The sequence below is a fragment of the Schistocerca piceifrons genome, chromosome 2 (assembly GCF_021461385.2).
Source record: "Schistocerca piceifrons isolate TAMUIC-IGC-003096 chromosome 2, iqSchPice1.1, whole genome shotgun sequence".
NCBI lineage: Eukaryota > Metazoa > Arthropoda > Insecta > Orthoptera > Acrididae > Schistocerca > Schistocerca piceifrons.
Window position 1 is genome coordinate 83651423 of NC_060139.1, and position 21302 is coordinate 83672724.

A 21302-nucleotide genomic window follows, 5' to 3' on the forward strand; every position below is an offset into this window, starting at 1 on the left:
AGATGATGACACAATATTTCCAGTTTTTTAAATAGTGTGGGAGATGGTTTTACTCACATGTGTAGGTACCATGTTTTAGAAAAGAGGACATGCCTACCATTCAGGAATTACGAAATACAGGAATTTCATTTAGCACCATATTCTCTTGTGCTTTGTAACTGGGGTCCCTCATTAGCATATTTGTCCAATGGTTTACTAATATCTTAAGAACAGATTAATTCATAGGGTGTCTTACATTGCTTTTGACCAGTCCAGAAATGTGGTAGTCAAATTAATTCAAATCACAGCAGTCGGATTGTGTGACCACACTTCATAATGGGCTGTCATTGCTTTCGCTGCTCGAAAAAGGCAAGTAAAACTTGCAAGAATATACCTTTACATGTTCTCAAAAGTTCCAGTAAGTGATGTTAAAGTCCATAAGCAATAGGTTCCAGACTAGTGCCACTGGATTTAGCTATGGTTTGAGGAATTAATTGTGTGAGCAAAGTGATTTGAGTTCTTGCAAACTGTGTTGTCAGATATTTAACACAGTTTTAGAATCTTGAAAATGCCACAATGTTATGGAGGTAACAGTATTTCAGAGACAATCTTCTTGTATATCATAGGGTGTCAGCTTCCTTAGCGAGAAGTTGTTGTATTGACTTGAATTATTCAGATAGTTTCCTAGCATGTACACCATTAGTGTGATTTCACAATAGTCATTACTCACTGTGCAATTTTTACCAATTATTTTCTTATGATAAAAGAACACTGAACTGATGAAATATGAGTGATGAAGTACAGTATAATATATGTGTAACACTGGAGAATGCAACATGGTATTCGCATGTCAGATTATAAAGAATATTACATCGCCTCTCACAACTTCATTATATTTGATACAGTTTCTTACATTAGCAAATGTTTTTTTCTGCTGATATTCATTAAATACTCCATTATTTTGATTTAAGATGTGTTGTGATAAAATTGAAAAGTTTTCTTCAAGCTAATGAAAACTGAACAAAGCTAAATCCTAAAATTCTGAACTATTGATAATTGGGATGATACTTCAAATTGCATTATTACTTGATTTTGCCCTAATATTTAATAAAACAAATGACTTCTTCAAACAAAACTGATAACCAATGAATCTATTACATAGGTTGAAGCAGCAGACTGTACAGCACTGGAGGTCAAGGCGCCTACACTCACCCGCGCTGTTAGTTCTGAAGTTACTACCACAGCACCAATCTTCCCGGCAACCAACATTGCAACAACTCACTTTTTTTATGAGCAGCACCCATCAGCTGCTGCTGCCACAGCCGCAACAGCCACTGCAACAGCAGTTGTACAGTTGTCTCACACCCCTCAGCCCCCGACTCAAGTACCATCTCAACCACAGCAAGCACAGTGTCTACCCCAAATGCAACAACAGCAGCAACCATCTGCTGCAGTGCAAACAGAGACTGGGAAGAGATCTCAGGTAAGAATGCAAGCATATTTAAGTTTTAAAAAATCTGTTATTTTCCAAAGGTTATCACAGAAATGTAGACTACTTTAGTGAGCACAGAGTTCTTACTTGAGAAATATAAAGCATATTACATATGAAATATTTCACGCAATGTAAAATAATAAACACTCTGCTTGGGGTAAGACAAATAATGGTGTTCCGAGGGTTAAATAATTTTGTTCTCATTTTCTTTATGTATGCCAGTGACATTTGAGGGTTTATAACAGATTACTGAAAGCCCACAATAGCAGGTGTATAACAGAACCTGTGTGTGTGTGTGTGTGTGTGTGTGTGTGTGTGTGTGTGTGTGTGTGTGTGTGGGGGGGGGGGGGGGACAGCTCTTGGTTGTATCACAATCACATTTTGCTGCAAACGAATATTCATCCATAAGCCATTCTGCAAAATGTCATGGAATTCCTCAGCGACATCTGACTGATATCCACAAAGACAAAGAAGATTAAGTACTTCACTGCTAAGGTGACACAAATTTTTTGCTTTTATTATTTTGTCTAAAGTTGTGTGAATGTAATACAATTTTTAGTCACTAAGATGAGCTAATATACATTTTAGGCAACATCACCAGTAAATCCTGCTGATGCCTGCCTTACACCACCACCAGAGGTAGCTGCTTCCCATGGTGAAGAGGCTGAGGATCCTGGTAGTCAACCTGGACAACCTCCACCAGGTCTGGAATCAGTTGTCACTGTTGCTGATGCCAGCAACCAGACAGATACTCCACCATGCAGTGAAGATGAAACATCAGCTCAGCAGCAGCAGCAGCAGCAACAGCAGCAGCAACCACCTGTCGATGTCAGTGGACTAGAACTTTTGTCAAACAGTATTGAGCAGTTTGAGAGGGAGAGGCCATCAGAGCCCAACACACCTGTGCCGAACCCACCAATACCCATCTCACCAGTTCCTACTATTGTCACTGATGCTACTCCTACTTCAACTTCTACACTGAGGTCACCAGTTCCTACAAGGGTGACAACTCTGGCTGATGAAAAAGCTGTGGAGATGTTGCAGATGCTCTCTGTGCCAAAGGTCCAGGAGACAGACAGCGACAAAGTGGAGTCTGAATTGGATGGCTGCTCTGTGCCTCCGGAAACTGCTATTGGTAAGTGTTAAAATTTCTGTTAGTTATTTGCATAATCTGTGGTTCACAGCTACCTCCTCTTGCTATGATGTAGAAAGAGGAGTCAGTTTTACAATGACAGTACACACTCGCAGCAAAAACTATGCCAGAAAGCTGAATATGTACACATTTGGAAATTCTTCTATGGAATCTGTAGATCACAAGAATAAATGCCAGTGGGGAATAAAACTTACTTACTGCCTCATTGTTTACTTCTGTATTTATGCACCAAACTTTTACAAATGTATATGTTTGCAATAGCCGATAGTGTACTGTGTAAGATGTGTGTCATATTGGAACATTTACTGGCAAAGACACTTCTGTCTCTTTGCAAGTCAGTTACTGTAACATACATCTGTTTAACATAACTTTACCATTAATTTAAGCATTGTATCATGTGGTACAGGAGGAGATACACTCCGTAAGAAACACTAAAGGTTTTGTCAGTATACTCTTCTTTTTACATGGTCATTGGTCATATGTCAGTAGTAAGGAGCCCTCTGTGAGGTTCGAGAAGGTGAAAATGTGTAGTTGCAGACTCTAGCTTTGCAGTAGTGCAAGACTCTTTGTTTGACAGAAGGTCTTCATAGCTGATGGTACTTCCTTTGAAAGTTCTGACCTGAAAGGCCATGATCAGTGTCTAAAATTATTTACTGACTTTTTTGTACATCGGTCAGTAGGCCTGAAGCTTTTATGGAAGAAATCTTGGTTTTTACTGTTCAATTGCTGCATTACTTTCCAAGAAAGGGCAGAGACACTGTATCGAACTCCATTCAAGCACAAATTTAGTGTTTCACAAAAGTTTGGGCTGTTAATTATTTTCATTATTAGAACAAAGCATACATCACAGCTTGAAATATTGCCAGTTGTTTCATTATGTATGTTTTTATTCTGCCTCAATTTTTGCTGCAGCTTATCATTTTAGGGGTCTCTGTTCTAACTACAATTTTGCCAATATTCTTGTAGCAGTTCACCTGAATTCTGCCTACTCTCCATCTCTTATATTCCTGATAATTTTCTTCTTGTTTCTTATTTTATGGAATATTTTGTTTTAACAATGTAAACTATGCTAATAGTAATTAAGACAAACATAGTAACCTGGCTTGCGAATGTACATTTAGATAGTGTACATTGTTTATTTAGTTATTTAGCTGCATGTGAGTTACCTTCTTTTTTGTTACAAATGGGTGTAACACTGTACTGTAACTCTGAATCGAACTTCAAATGAGGAGTGGTGTAAATTAAAAACAGATTTAAAAGAATTTACTAAGCTTAAATGGTTTATAATGGGGTTAGGGAAAGAGCAAGCAGAGTGACTTAAATGAGTGAAGACTTCTTCAGAAACAGAATTATTGAGTTTCAGCATGTAAAACTACTTGGTTTTTCATTAAAAAGAATTCAAAAAAGAATCACCATACCTCTTCGTCTGAAAAACTGAATCCTCCACCTCTTCAGTGTACTATTATATCAACATTTGTCAATAAATGTATAATTCGAAGCCACAATACATTTAGGACATGTTTTAAATGAAGAACTGTATTTTTTTGATTCTACTAGGTGTGTTATATGGTTTTCCACATTTTCATACTTTTTCCCAGATATGCCACATATGGCATTGTGCCAGCTTGTCCTGTAGTTGTGATGAAATATATAGTAACAGTTCTTCATATATCCATCGAATGGGAAGAACAACTAAAAGTATGGTGGACAGAGAATTGTCTTCTGTATTGACTCTAGGATTGGTTCTATATTGTGGATACAGATATAGAACACAAATGAAGCCAGATAATTCAATTATTGCCTAATTTCTCTAGAAAGATGCTGTAAAATTTAAAAGCATGTATTTGAATACTGATATTCTGATTCTGTACAACCACTTTATAAGTTGTGTACTGCTTATGTCTGCAGTTACATCAAGCACCAGTGATCAAAACAGCAGCACCACCAGCAGCGGCAGCAGCACTTTTACAGTGAGCACAACAACCACCACCTCCACGACGACAACCACCACAACCAGCATCAATAGTGATGGCAGCAGCAACAACAATGACATCAACAATGGGTGTAGCAGTGTCAGCATTGTTGCAAGCAGCAGTAGTGTTAATGGTGTTCTTGGTGGCCTGGGACTTTTGTGTGCTCTTGCAGAGCAACGAATTATGGAAGAAGTAGGACACAACTTGTCAAAAGATCAAGATGTAGAGCCTGATGACAACACACAGGAGCTACCGAAACCAGTCCACCAGAGGGCTTCATCAGCAGACTCAGGCGTAGATGTGAATCGTAACTACCGCACACGGAAACTGGACAGACAGTGCAAGAAATCAGCTGCTAACAAAGTAAGTCATTGTGTTTGCTGTCGGCATTTATTTTCACAACTACCGCATAAATTAAACATTGGGGAAGCCGTAGGAGAAAGATAGTATGAAAAATTCTGGACTATTCATGACACCAAGTTGGTGATAGTAGGCTGTGATAAGGTATTGTAAGTAACAGGAGTATCTCCACTTGTAAAGAAAGATAATCTTCAATTTAAATAAAACTGTCATGGAGGACATTTGACTGAGAAAGGCTTGAGCAATACTTGATTGCAGTGCCTAATTTTGAGGGTAAAAACTGAAGTTGTGTAGTTGCTAATGGCGTAAAGTGTGTAATGTGTACTAATGCACTTATACAGAGATTTCAATGTAAATTCAAGCAGCTTTTAAGTTGTGTGTGCTGTAGTTCGATATTCCCACTTGTGAGTGTTAGTCATATTTTTAAGTTTCATCTCATAATCTAGTCTGATGGCATTTGTTGGCGTATATCATTAAATTTTATGGATCTGAAAGAGATTTTGATTTATTCAAGAGTTTGGAAAACTTTCTTATAGTCTCTTCTTACAGAAAGCTGATCTCATATCTTTCTCAGCTTGTGTGATACATGTTGAAATAGTCAGAATAAAATCCATAATTCACTATCTCTCAATCTTTCCAAAATTATGTATAAGTGCCTGTATATCATCTTAAAATTCACAAGCTACAGTTATGCCCAATATTACTTTAACATAAAATTAGTTATTTTTATGTTAAAATTGTGTTTTATTTTGGTTTTTTGTTGTTTTAATTCCTGGTGATATATAAACACAGATATGTTAATTTCATCTGATTAAGCCTTTTGGCTTTGCTCTTGACTTTTACAGTATTATTCTTTATTTATGTATTTCTGACAAAGTTATACATTTTCTTTAGCAGGGACCCCAGTACCAGGTGTCCTCTTCTGAAGCTACCAGTCCTCAAGATCAGCAGCACAACACAAACATAGCTGGAGCTGCAGCTGGTGGTTCATGTATGACTCAGTCACCAGCTACAAGCCCACAGTCCAATGAAAGCATGGGTCCCATGGAGCTTAATATGCGAATGCGGCTGGCTGACTTGCAACGACGCTATAAAGAAAAACAACGTGAATTATCACGCCTCACACCAAAGAAAGCAGAAAGTACCCTATTAACTGCTGGAAACAATACTCCAGTGGCAACTACTTCTCCATCAGAAATGGGCGTGAGTCCAGCTTGTGCAGTTACAAATAATTCCAGTGCAAATGTACAGCAAAGTCCAGTCAAGAGAGGCCCTGGAAGGCCACGGAAACGTTGCAACAGGCTGACACCAAATTCACCTCAAAGAAATACAGGCAGAGTCTCTGCTTCAAAAACAAACAGGTTTGTGACACAGCTCTTCTCTCTCTGTAGAAACACTGTTTACTATAAAATATCATCAGTTGTGGAAACTGATAACTGTTACTCAACAGTATGAATTTAAGAAAACTGCACCCATGACAGGCATTAAGCCAGTTGTTCGCAACTTCTGTTAAAATCTAATCAGTGATTTGTCACAGTTGGACATAAAAAATAGTGCAGTTCCCCACTACACTAACAATTTAGTCTAAAATTAACTGATTATCTGTTTTTAATTGGAGGATTTGACTGCAATGTGAAATTGTTGTTTCCTTATTTCTAAATAGTAATAGTTAACTTCGATCTCTAACCCACAGGATAAATTTTCAAGTTTTTGATCAATATAGAAATCCAGTGAACTGGCATATGTTAGGTTCTGTTACTGGTTTTAGGTAGTTACCGTAGACAGAAGTTGTATTGACGTACATATGGACTGTTAAAATTTGGTGTCACTAGTGGCTCTGAGTTTTGATGTGGTTTACACAGTTAACAGCTATACCATATTGCTGTGCTGTATCTCCTTCCTATCAGTTCAGAGAAGAACTATGAAGCATTAGAAAATTTTGGATCATTTTCACAATATTCAGCAACTGCAAAAATTGCAAAACTTATATACATTAGTTGTGTACTTCTAAAAGAGACAAATCCATTGTAGTGCACAGATTGTTTGAAAACTTACTATTTCCATATGAAATTTTTCTAACTCGCCATCTAAAAAAATTAGTTTGACTGATGTGAACATCTATTGTTTGTGGTAAACATTTAAGAGTGGGGGCGAAAGATTTCTAGCCTAACAAATAAAGAACGACAGAAATTTCATAATACCAGTTATTTTTCTATATAATACCCGTGTACACTAATACACTTGCGGGCACACTCAGATAACTTCTGCATACCATTCAAATAAAAGGTCTTAGATTTCGAGTCCACCCAAGCTTTCAAAGCATCAATCACTGCATCATCATTGTCAAATCACCACCCTTCTGATGCAGCCAAATCTGGAGAATGTGGTGGATGACGTGACAATTCGAACCTGCAGTCACTCAGAGTTTCAAGTGTTGCAAGAGCTTTGTGTGCTGGTGCATTGTCCTGATGCAAAAGATCTCTTTTTCGTTATCTCTTCTCACAAATGGCACAGGAGGGTGCAGTAGTATGATGCATAGATAGTTACACCCTTTTGCAAGTAGCCCCCCCATAATTACCCCTTCCGCAGCCCAGAAGACCGATGCCATCACCTTACTGGCTGATTTTTTGCTCCCGAAATTTTTTTGGGGTAGGGGATGAAAGTGTTTCCATTGTTCGGACTGTTGTTTTTCTCAGGATCAGTGTGGTGAACCCACGTTTTGTCCATTGTCACATACCTTGCAAGAAAGCTGTCTTCATCCACTTCAAATTGACGAACAATTTCTTCACAACACTGCACATGCTCCCATCTCTGATCTGCATTCAAGTCTTTTGGAACCCACCTAGATGAAATTTTCTGCATTCCCAAAATATCCACAACAATGTCATGAGCACACCCATGGGAGATTTCAAATGTGGTTTCAATGTGCTGCAATGTTGTTAGACAATCCTGCAAAATCGTATCGTGAATTGTAGTCACTGTTTCATCAGTGGCAACGGTGACAGGCCTTCCGCTCCTTGCCTCATCTTCTGCTCTTGTTCTTCCATTTTTGAAGTTGGACACCCTGTTTTTCACTCATGCATAAGATGGAGCACTGTCCTCAAGTGTATGTTCGCATGTCCTCCGCAATTTCCTTGAGCGCCATTCCCTTTACATGAAGATATTCAATCACAGCAAGCTTCTTGATTCTCTGGTATTTGCCATTTTGCTTATACTACAGTATACAATGCATCCTAATGACAAAACTAACGAAGCTGGAGCTGCGAAATTTGACTTGCATACCCACAAAGGGTCACCATAAAAGTAGGCGGTGTTGTATGTGTGAGACATTATGGTAACTATCTTGGGCTAGAAACTTTTTGACCACCCCTGGTATTGTTAGTTTTTGACAGTGTAACTCATTACCATGTTTTCCAATTAGGTGTCAGAGTTACATGTCCCCAGATAGGGTACTTCATACAATAAAAAAGGAATTGTGAAAACGTACCATCACACAGTCATTAGGTTCTGATGCTATGTTTCTGGGCAAGATCTGTCACATGCACAATTTAAAGACCACTACTACCAGTTTAATAAAAGAGAAGCTACCATTCAAAATGTCTGAAGTAAAATGTAGAGTGTCTTTTAAATAGCTGATGCTGCAAAGAAATCGAAAAGAGTTTTTTGATATATCATTAGAAGAAGCCCTTAAGAGTGTTGTGATGAACTTGACAACAATGTAAATAATGAAGTACATTATCTTAATGAACCAGTTTATTAAATTATTATTTGTTCACTATGTTAAAATGAACTAGAACATAGCTGCCACAAAATAATTAATTTATCAGTGTTCAATTTTGGGGAAAAAATGTGGTTTTTACATATTTTTATTTGGAAGTGAAAGCTCATAGAAATGTTTTTCCTCCATTGTATTATGTATCTAGAGTTTATTTGTGAAATATAATTTTGAAAGATGTCAGGAATGTTTACTGTTAAAGTAATTTGATAAAATGTATGTTTTGGACTTTTTTTTAAAAAAAGATGTTGACATTTGTGGAAACAGTCCTCAGTTATAATGTTCATTCCTTTTTGTGTTCTGTTCTGCTGTTGTACTTATGTGTACTTCAGAAATGTAACGAACACATACCACTGGTTTGTTTCCATGTGCCCTATTAAATTTGTGGTTGGGTTACAGAGACTTACCACCTGTATTGGAGAAAGTAACAGAGCCACCTCGTTTGAAAGCATCAAAGCTTGATATTTTGAAGCCACCAACACTCACGGCAAATCGCCCAAAACTGAGGCCAGCAGCTATATTGGCAGAAACACAGATGCCCCAATGCAATGCCAGTCTAATGAAGACAAAACCCAAAGTTAACGGTGACATTTCTGGCACAACCCCTAAACTTGATGGATTATTTGGTTCAGATGCTGAGAAACATAGTGGTAAGTACATTTTTACAACATTTTATTTACTGTATCAGGAGGAAAATTTTTGCTCTGTAAAGTTAGTCACTGTCAATACTGAAGGGTGTTAGAACAGATGTATTGCCTACAAACACACACACACACACACACACACACACACACACATTAATTTTTATTTAAATTGTTATTATAAACCATTAGCAAGTTTTTGTTGGTTAAATGTATTAATAAAATTTGAGAATGGTGTTCATCATTCAGCCCAGAATTGAAAATGTAAGTGTTGGAGTAATTAAGATAGTTCATCTTCCATAACTGTCACTCTTCTCAGTGTTGTTCAGTTCAGAAAATAACTTCATCTTCTGTATTAATGACTCTTCATATAAAGAAAATAATTTCTTTGTTTGATAGAATAATGCTACCACAATAGCATTAATATTGTTATTGTTATTATCATCATTGTTATTTTTGGTTTTGAATGTATTTCATAGTGTGCATGCACTTTGACTGTTTGTCAGCCCACATTGGGACCTCCTACAAGACAGAATCGTTCCAGTTTGCTTGGGACTGGCTTGGTATTGGTGCTTTAGTTCTGTGTGCTTGATTTGCAGCCTTTTCCTTGTGCCGCCTCCCGTGTCACACATTTGGCTCGAAACCTTCCTCGCGCCTCCCCAATCCAGGTGAGTGTATTCTGGCTCGGGAAATCCGCACTTTATCCAGACCTCCACAGTAAATGCCTGCTCTTAAACTAATGTCCTTCGTTTACTTTACACTTTATCTTAAAAGTTTTGTGTTCTTAGTACAATAGTAGATTAATGTATAGTGTGTCCGTATTAATAGTGTCCAGTTAATGGAGTAACTTTTCTACTGTAAGTACAATACATTGATCAGAAGGGAATCGAAATAAAACCTTTTAGTTTATCATCATCTGCTAAATGATATTTTTTAGTTTTGTGTAAGTGTGTCGTAAATGAATTATTGGATTAGCAGCTTATGTGAAGCTACAGAGACAGTCATTCATAGATGTTGTTGCCATTTAGCACTAAAACAGTCGCGCACATTCCTGTTAAAGCAGCTTCTTTTTCTTTGTTTTAATCTGTTGTGTCCAGATGAGTTTGTTGTGACTTATCAAGATATTTCAATAGTTATACAACAATGCAGAATTAGAGGAGGACAGTCATTCATTTAGCAGTCCTGCAATAATTTTTCTGATCATCTACTGAGCACAGTCTAACCTATGGAGCTAGGAAAACACTGTCTGAGTAAAAACTCATAAAATACTTGTAACTAATGTAGTAACAATTATGTGCATGCGTTTTATTTTATTATTTTTTGTTTACACTGAAATAATTAAAAGTGGTTCATTATAGTTTGGGTTACATAGCATTCAGAGAAATGACTGTATGTAATCTGTATTAAAAATTATATGCTCATTAGCAGTGAATGAACATACATCGTATTTTAGGAGAAGCACTGCGCGAAGGAAATACTAAATGTTGAGTCATAGGAAAGTTACTAGCTTCCTCAGCTTTAAGTTAAAATTTCCAGAAGTGCGATGCTCGTGAATGAAATTTTTAATTTTAGCTTAGTGAGCCACAAGTAGAGAATTTGTGTTTGGTTCCATGAAATTTTTTATTTGAAGTGCTCAATCATCCATTATTTATGGATTTATTCTAGTTTATGTCAGCTGTTTCTGTTTTAATGGCTTCATATTTGAGATTACCTTCAAATATTCTACACTACACCTTGCTTAGTGATCATGTTAATTGGAATCATAAAATTTGTAAAATTATTTGAATGCCTTCATGTAGTAAACTGACCAATTGCCCTTTAACTTAGATAAATCTGTTTAGAAAGTATATCTCGTGGACCTAATACATTACTTCTTGAAACATTTCCTCGCAAATGCAACAAGGTCCAGGTAACATGAAACTTATTAATGGTTAGCTAATACCCTACTACAAACTCCTCATGTTGTTGTTCAGGTACCAGTTATTTTCTTTCTGGTATGACCAGTTTAAGCAGCTACTATAACACCTTCAAAAAACACATTAAAATAATAAATAAACACGAAAATTGAAATTATAAAGGGAAGATTCCATCCCATTCCCCTTAATTACACATTTCAAAGACTTTTAATTTTTTATTCAGTTTCTGTTAGTTGAACTCTGTCAAGGACAGTGTTGTTGAATTACAGACCCATATCACTAACTTCGATTTGCAGTAGGGTTTTGGAACATAAACTGTGTTCGAACGTTATGAATTACATCAAAGAAAATGATTTATTGGTACATAGCATGGATTCAGAAAATATCGTTCTTATGAAATACAAGTAGCTCTTTATACTCATGGAGTAATGAGTGCTATCAATGGGATGTCAAATTGATTCCATATTTTTAGATTTCCTGAAGGCTTTTGACAGCGTTCCTCACAACCGTCTTCTAACCAAACTGCATGGATACGGAATATCACCTCAGTTTTGTGTCTGGATTCGTGATTACCTATCAGAAAGGTCACAGTTCATAGTGATAGACTGAAAGTCATCAAGTAAAACAGAAGTAATACCTGGCTTTCCCCAAGGAAGTGTTATAGGCACCGTGTTGTTCCTGATCTATATTAACAACATAGGAGACAATCTGATTAGCTCTCTTAGATTGTTTGCAGGTGATGCTGTCATTTACCATCTTGTAAAGTAATCAGGTGACCAAAATGAATTGCAAAATGATTTAGATAATATATCTGTATGGTGCGAAAAATGGCAATTGACCCTGGTTAAAGAAAAGTGTGAAGTTATTCACAAGAATTCTAAGAGAAATCCACTAAATTTCAATTATGCAAAGAGTCGCACAAATCTGAAGGCTGTAAATTCAACAAAATACTTAGGGACTACTGTTACAAATAACCTAAATTGGAACGATCACATAGATAATGTTGCGGGTAGAGCAAACCAAAGACTGCGATTCATTGGCAGAACACTTAGAAGGTGCAACAGGTCTACTAGAGAGACTGCTTACACCATGCTTGTCCGCCATACCCTGGAGTTTTGCTGTGCGGTGTGGGATCTGCATCAGGTGGGACTTACGGATAACACTGAAAAAGTTCAAAGAAGGACAGCTCATTTTGTATTATTGAAAAGTAGGGGAGATAGTGCCACAGACATGATACGTGAATTGGAGTGGCAATCATGAAAACAAAAGCGTTCTTCATTGCGACAGGATCTTCTCAGGAAGTTTCAATCACCAGTTTTCACCTCCGATTGCGAAAACATTCTGTTGGCATCCACCTACATAGGGAGAAATGATCATCATGATAAAGTAAGAGAAATCGGGTCTCACACAGAAAAATTTAAGTGCTCGTTTTTTCCCACGACCATTCAAGAGTGGAACGGAAGATAGACAGCTTGAAAGTTGTTCATTGAACCGTATGCCAGGCACTTTATTGTGAATAGGAGAGTAATTGCATAGATGTAGATGTTCATGAATATGTGTCACTGTTTATGTATTGGGCACCCATATAATATTTTTTATTTTGCAATTTTCTAACATATCTTGGTTTAAACAGAAGTATTAAGTCTACCCTTTTATAGGTTATGGTAATAGAAAAACAAGTGCTCTTGAGTGAGCATGTTTTATCCAATATTAGGATGAAGTTCTCTGTTATTAAGTACTTACATTATCTGGTAACCAATGATTATACATAAAATTGACTTTTCATTCATCATTTATGCCTATTGGTCTGTAAATGCTTTATCAATTATGTAAAAGATAAATATGTTGGTTATTTTTTCAGTACATTTACAGTCTGTTAGACAGTTACACAAATTTTCAGTTACATAATATTTTTCATTCTTTTATATTTGTCTGAATGATGTCCAGTCACTTATGTAGCAAAGATATGTTACTTTTTACATACATATAATTATGAAAACTTAAGGAGCAGCCTTTAAATTGATGCCTTAACTTTCTCAGGAGACTGTGATGTGCAGTCCTGGTTTAAGATGTCGGAAAAGCCACCTGTTGTCCTCAGACAGCAAGAAAAGGAATTGTCATCAGTTGAGGTGAGGCCCTGCTGTTCTTAAACTAGAATTGTGTAATTGAAACACTGATGGAAAAAAATAAATAAAAAATAGTGTGTGATTAACTATTGTGATATATTGTAAGAATATTTAATATGTTCTCCTCTATTGGACTATGTTCTCCTCTGTTGGACAGAAACTACATGTTTTACGTAACAAAATAATTCTCATCTTCCCTTTCACTGTAACATTTATAATCACACATTACTGTTGTGAGACTGTAATATTAGGTCACAGGTATTAAGTAAACATGTATATTTTGTGATACTACAATAAACCCTCCTCTCTCCTTCTGCCCACCTCCCTCTATTAGTTTCTGTCTTTCTTTACACGTCTCTCTCCTTTCATTCAATAGTTTCTTAATGGAGACAAAGTGTAAATATGTCTATAATAGTTTCCAGAATGAGATTTTCACTCTGCAGCGGAGTGTGCGCTGATATGAAACTTCCTGGCAGATTAAAACTGTGTGCCCGACCAAGACTCGAACTCAGGACCTTTGCCTTTCGCAAAGGTCCCGAGTTCGAGTCTCGGTCGGGCACACAGTTTTAATCTGCCAGGAAGTTTCTATAATAGTTGTAAATTGTCTCACTCTTGGTAGATTATCGGTCACACTATGATATCTATAGTGTCAGTGATTATAAAAGTGTAACATTAGTTCATATGATGGAGGGAACATCTGACATTACATTAGATTATATTTAGTTTTCATTCCATAGACCAGAAAATGAGATGATTCTTGTGGGTTCTAACAAATCAGAAAGTATAACATAGAAAACATAGAAAGTTTGAATATAATACTCACTTCCTAGATCATTTCTCAGGAGGTTGTCAAAATATGAGAATACATTCCAGTAGACTGGAACTGTTTGTACTTGCAGAATTAATGCACTGTTAGAATGAAACATTGTCATGCGTTTTTAAAAAGTTTATCACACACAAAGTACCTAATCTTGACTCTTGTGACCAATTACTGTCAAAACTGAACTCTTAAGATATTTTTACCCAATCTGGTCTAACAGTATCTGTTAAGATATTCATCTGTAGAGTAGATGGTATTGCCTACCAAAAAGTTTTTCGGACTCTAAAAAACCATGCTTTATCTGAAACCGAGTAGCTGTCAGAAAGCGGTGACTCTGTTTGAATACAGTTAATGTATTTTCATATGTGCAGAGTATGTATCTTCTTACAGGAAGATGATGATCACCATGGACCTGTAAAATGAAATTTTTATGATTTAGTTGTAGTTATCAGTAAAACATTAACAGTGAAATAGTATTTTATTGGATCTTAACTTTCTCTCTCAAATTGTTTTCAGGGCACAGATGCTGCAGTATTATCTATTGCTACCACTGCTACAACTACTTCAGTAGCGTCTATGGCTTCTATTACTACTTCAACTACTACTACAACTACAGCTACTACTACTACTACCCCAGTTTTATCTTCATCAAAGAAGCGAAAAGTTGGTAGACCAAAAAAACATTTGCTTGATGATGGGAAGGTTGAGACCACAGAAATGATAGTAGCAAAGAAACCAAAAACAAAGAATGGTCTTATGGGCTTTTTATTATCACACCCAAGGCTTGATAGCACTTTAGTAAGTTCCCAAGAACAAAACAAAACCGCTGCACATATGATTTCAACAATCAAGAAATTGCCTATAACTGACCACAAACCAAAGATAAGACCAAAGCTGAAGGCTGAAGCTAAGGTGAGTTACAGACATTAATTTTTTAAATAGTTTGAGTACAGTACAGAAATAAATCATTCAATAAGAAATTTTAGATCATCATAAATGAAATTATTTGTAGAAAATAATTGGATAACATAATGTGCTCAATGAACAGTGAATTTTGAAAATGTACCCCCACACTGCATAAGCAGCCCTTTCACCTTCCTGATATCATGGGCTTTGTATATAATATGTGAGTATTAGCTATGTGGTATGACCAATAACAGCACATTTGTGTATTGTCCCATGTTGATACAAAAATTGAGGTTTAATAATGCAGTCAAATGTACTGTTCCATGAGTTGCACATATGGTCATCATGATTGAGATTTCGTGATTTTTTTTTTTTAGCCCACAAAAGATATGAAAGTCACTAACCCTTCAACAAATCTTGCACAGGACATATGTTGTAGTAAGCTGCAAGTTGAAAGGTACCTTTTCATTTCAGAAAATTTGCTGAAATATCAGATATACTCAGTTCACTAGGTGATCATAATTTGGAGCACCTGCCATACTAATAGGATAAGAGAGTAATGTTTCATTAGACCAGTAGATATGTTTTCCAGTAATCAAACATCTCATTTATGTATTTGTACACCAAACTAAATGTCATCAGTGTTGACTGTGACTCTTGTTCGTTAGAGATATGATCTTGGTTTTATCCATTTTATATTGGGTGGTCACTGATCTACTCTGCTACAACTGACAGAACATACAGGTCACCAAAGCAAGTACTCATGCCAACTATGAAGCTTTTGTGCCTTACTTATCCATCAGTTTGTCATTTAGCTGTGCTGATACTTAAGCTATAGTTGTTCCTAAAACTCCCACAAGTGAAGTCACAAGGCCATATTAGCTGCCCTTCATGAAATAGCAAGAGAACCAATTCTTTCCACATGACAATTAAAACCCAATTATCTGTTGACAATGGCAGAGTTTATTATTTACTGAAGTGAGATATAATTCAGTGATCATTTGATGTATATTTGTAATTGATCTCAGGCAACATCAAGAGTTTAATGAAAACCATTGTTCAAATTACGTTTTCAGTGAGGTAAAAAATTAATGGTCACTGTTGCAGTTGGCTTGGAATAGTGTGGCTTTTGAAAACTGCTAATTCACAATCTTCCATTTGTTCATATATATCAGCTGCCCAATTCATTGCTTCTACATCTATACCCATTCTGCATCTAATCTACATCTATTCTCTCCAAACCACCATGCGGTGCATGGCAGAGGGTACATACCATTGTACCAGTTATTTGGGTTTCTTCCTGTTCCATTCACATATCGAGCATGGGAAGAATGATTTTTTTGAATGCCTCTGTGTCTGCAGTAATTATTCCAATCTTATCCTCACGATCTCTATGTGAGCAATACATAGGGGGCTATAGTATATCCCTGGAGTTATAATTTAAAGCTGTTTCTTGAAACTTTGATAACAGACTTTCTTGAGACGGTTTGTCTGTCTTAGTCCTCCAGTTCAGTTCCTTCAGTATCTCTATGACACTCCCCCATGGATTAAACATTCCTGTGACCATTCATGCTGCCCATTTCTGTATATGCTCAACATCCACCATTAGTCCTGTCTGGTATTGGTCCCACACACTTGAGCAGCATTCTAGGATCGAATGCATGAGTGATTTGTAAGCTATCTCTTTTGTTGACTGATTGCTCTCCCCTAATATTCTACCAATAAAACGAAGTCTACCACCTGCTTTACAAATGACTGAACCTATGTGATCATGCCATTTCATATCCTTGCAAAGTGCTACACCCAGGTATTTGTATGAGTTGCTTGATTCCAACAATGACTCATTGATAATGTAGTCATGGGATACTATGTTTTTTTCGTTTTGTGAAGTGCAAAATTTTACATTTCTGAACATTTGGAGCAAGTTGCCAATCTTAGCACCACGTTGAAATCTTTTCAAGATCTCACTGAATATTTATGCAGCTTCTCTCAGATCGTAAGTCACTGTAGATAACTGCATCATCTGCAAAAAGCCTGATGTTACTATTAATATTGTCTGCAAAGTCATTAATATACAACATGAACAGCAAAGGTCTCAGCTCCCTTCCCTGGGGCACATCCAAAGCTACTTCTACATCTGATGATGACTCTCCATTCAAGATAACATGCTGTGTCCTCCCTATCAAAAAGTCCTCAATCCAGTCACAAATTTCACTTGATACCACACATGATCGTATTTTCGGCAATAAGTGTAGGTGCGGTACTGAGTCAAATGCTTTTTGGAAACCAAAGTACACTGCATCTACCTAAAATAGTTGGATTCTTTTCTGCAGTTGTTATTTAATCTTGGTACGTGCGCCATTTTTCTGTTTTTTTGCTAAGCAGCTCTTCTGCTGTAACTGCAACAGACTTTCAAACATATCCTTCTTTTTGGATTGGCAATATGTTCATGGTGCATTGATGTGACCCAACACAGTAGTAATTCAAAGTTTGTGATTGACAGTGGTTGTACTCAAAGAAATGTTTTACTTAAATAGTGAACCAATTTACTGTCTGCAGTGCAGTGCACAAAATACTGAATGTGAGTGTAAACATGAAAAGTAGCTAATTAGTGTATTTAAATTTTTTTAATCTGCAGGTGAAAACCTGGTCTTGGGCAGATGATGATGACAATGATGAAGAGAATAATGATGATAATGATAATGAGCATGATTTAGAATGGAGATCAGAAAACATGAGGCCAGCAGTGAGCAAACAAGAAGTGAAATACATTCCATGGGTGAACAAAAGTGAGAAGGTAGCCACCAAACATTTATGGATTCATATTTGTTTTAAATCATAGCAACAGAATTTACTGCTTGTATTACAGAAATTATATTACCTCATGAGCACATAAATTCTCTCTCTCTCTCTCTCTCTCTCTCTCTCTCTCTCTCTCTCTCTCTCTCTCTCTATTTGTAATAGAAAAGGTTGATGCTGAAATAGCATCAGGTGGGTTAAGAGACACCAAATCTCCTTCTTGAGAGAAATAGGCTGATAAAACATAGGAGAATGTAGAGGAAAGATGTGCAGGAGATAGAGAAAGGCAAGTTACTAAAATCATTAAACAGAAGTGAAACCAGGCTCAGGAAAGAAGGACCAAGAATCATTTAACTAACCACTTAGATTAAAACTCCAGCATTTGTTAGCTGGAAACATGAGAATGCAGTCACGAAAAGAGAATACAGAAATTCTGAAAAAAAATTGTAAAGATTATGAAGTATACATGAAAAAAAATGTTATTGGTTTAGGAAAAGTAAACGAAAATACTTTTAAGAAAATATCAAATGGGTTTGCTGATAGAGTAACTGGTAAACTCAAAATTCAGTAATAAGGGTAGGGAACTCAATGATAAGAAAATTGTGTAGTTACAATGACATAAGCTATTACAAAATTCTGATATTTGTAGATAAAGAGGAAAAAAATTATGGGACTTGAAGCATTATTTCACACTTATTTTATATCTGACAATACTTAATATTTGTTTTCCATCAAACAAGTAAAATATTCCTGCAGTGATAGTAACAGATTTCAAAAACTGTGCAGAGGTTAGTAATACTGTGGTGTGAATGTTTTGGATGTTGTCAGTTATGTCAGCTGTAGAGCTAGTCTTACGGAAAAAGTCCATGTTTTGTTTGGCAATAAAGAAAGTTACAAAAGGGATCCACACTGATCTCAGATACTGTGACTGTCAATGATCGAGGTCAATACGTTAAGATCAAAATGTTGTTGTTGTTGTTGTTGTTGTTGTTGTTGTCTTCAGTCCTGAGACTGGTTTGATGCAGCTCTCCATGCTACTCTATCCTGTGCAAGCTTCTTCATCTCCCAGTACCTACTGCAACCTACATCCTTCTGAATCTGCTTAGTGTATTCATCTCTTGGTCTCCCTCTACGATTTTTACCCTCCACGCTGCCCTCCAATGCTAAATTTGTGATCCCTTGATGCCTCAAAACACGTCCTACCAACCGATCCCTTCTTCTAGTCAAGTTGTTCCACAAACTTCTCTTCTCCCCAATCCTATTCAATACCTCCTCATTAGTTATGTGATCTACCCACCTTATCTTCAGCATTCTTCTGTAGCACCACATATCGAAAGCTTCTATTCTCTTCTTGTCCAAACTAGTTATCGTCCATGTTTCACTTCCATACATGGCTACACTCCATACAAATACTTTCAGAAACGACTTCCTGACACTTAAATCTATACTCGATGTTAACAAATTTCTCTTCTTCAGAAACGATTTCCTTGCCATTGCCAGTCTACATTTTATACCCTCTCTACTTCGGCCATCATCAGTTATTTTGCTCCCCTAATAGCAAAACTCCTTTACTACTTTAAGTGTCTCATTTCCTAATCTAATTCCCTCAGCATCACCCGACTTAATTAGACTACATTCCATTATCCTTGTTTTGCTTTTGTTGATGTTCATCTTATATCCTCCTTTCAAGACACTGTTCATTCCGTTCAACTGCTCTTCCAAGTCCTTTGCTGTCTCTGACAGAATTACAATGTCATCGGCGAACCTCAAAGATTTTATTTCTTCTCCATGGATTTTAATGCCTACTCTGAACTTTTCTTTTGTTTCCTTTACTGCTTGCTCAATATACAGATTGAATAGCATCGGGGAGAGGCTAAACCCTATCTCACTCCTTTCCCAGCCATTGCTTCCCTTTCATGCCCCTCGACTCTTATAACTGCCATCTGGTTTCTGTACAAATTGTCAATAGCCTTTCGCTCCCTGTATTTTACCCCTGTCACCTTCAGAATTTGAAAGAGAGTAACATTGAGGAAAATATCTGACCAGAATACACTGTGCATTAAGTGACGTTTATGGTGAGTTAATAGTGGTGAGTTAATAGTGGACCAGTGCACAGTTTCACATTTTGGCTAATCACATATGTGAGTGTCATGTAAGATCAACAGTGGCTCAAAACCAGGAAGGTGGCAAACGTCACCGGATGAACAAACTGTTAAACTTGTGACAGATGGTCTTCAAGAAGTTGTCATGTAGCACATGAAGAAATTTCTGAAGCTACAGGGCTTCCATAAACATCAGTGTTCCATGCTTTGACAAATTAGTTAAACAACAGAGAAATTTCATTGTAATGGGTTCTGCACTGAACAGAAGTGTAAATGGCCAGATGTTGTAACCTTGGTGGAATACAGATATAACATTGAAAGTAAAGCTTTCTTGTGTAAAATTGTTGTTGATGATGAAATGTGGGTTAGAGACTTTGATCCAGAGTTGAAATCAGTCAAATGACCAAATAAATTTTTATTGAAGTCAAAGGTCAAACAAATGACGATCTTCACTTATGATTCCAGTGGAGTCTTCATTATAGGCTGAGTTCCTTTTGGACATTATGTAACAGGAGTGTATTATCATTAATTCATTCAATGACTGAACAGAAAAATGAAAAAAAGAAAACTGATAACAGTTGCTCAAGGTTTGGTCACTGTTCATGACAATGCTTGCCTGCACAACACTGATGTCATAACTGGCAAACAATGCAAACGTAGTTGGTAAGTGTTACCTCTTGGGCCCTATAGTCCGGATATTAATCTGCCAAACTTGACTTATTCCCAGCATTGGAGCAACATATGCAAGAAATCACTATTCATCTCTGGAAGATCTTTCTGCCCCTTTTATCCAAGTCATTTGTCAGCTGAAAAAAAGATGGCATGTTAGATGGAACTGTGAAACTCCTCCAGCATTGGGACATGGGTCATTGAGACGCAAGGATGTTATACTGAAGGACTGTGAAAAGATAATGCCCAATAAACATGTAAATAAGGAAATAAAATATTTGCATCATATGTGAAATTACTCTCATGATGCAGTGAGACAAATAACGAGCATAAAAAAGAAAGAAAAAGAAGGAAACATTAAAGCAAAAATATTAAAATTGCTACTCACCATAAAAATCACACATTGAGTTGCAGACAGGCACAGTGAAAAGACTGTTACACATTTAGCTTTTGGCCAAAGCATTCTTCAGAAAAGAGAAAACACATCTTTACACAAGCAAGATATCTCACACACACGGCTGCCGTCTCTGGCAGCTTGGACTGTAATGCAGCTGTCATGCTGAGTGGAAGTCTCGAGTGGGGCAGGGAAGG

General features: G+C 36.8%; 1 protein-coding gene across 1 annotated transcript in view; it reads left to right on the top strand.

Moving 5' to 3' along the window:
• Positions 1–21302, top strand: part of LOC124775164 — a 232351-nt gene that overhangs the window by 161738 nt on the left and 49311 nt on the right. Inside the window, exons 8-16 of the mRNA XM_047250002.1 lie at positions 1142–1462; positions 2060–2606; positions 4533–4960; positions 5852–6318; positions 9132–9382; positions 9973–10041; positions 13330–13418; positions 14752–15147; positions 17780–17938. Coding sequence (XP_047105958.1) covers positions 1142–1462; positions 2060–2606; positions 4533–4960; positions 5852–6318; positions 9132–9382; positions 9973–10041; positions 13330–13418; positions 14752–15147; positions 17780–17938 — 2727 coding nt within the window. The remainder of the gene's footprint in view (positions 1–1141; positions 1463–2059; positions 2607–4532; positions 4961–5851; positions 6319–9131; positions 9383–9972; positions 10042–13329; positions 13419–14751; positions 15148–17779; positions 17939–21302) is intronic.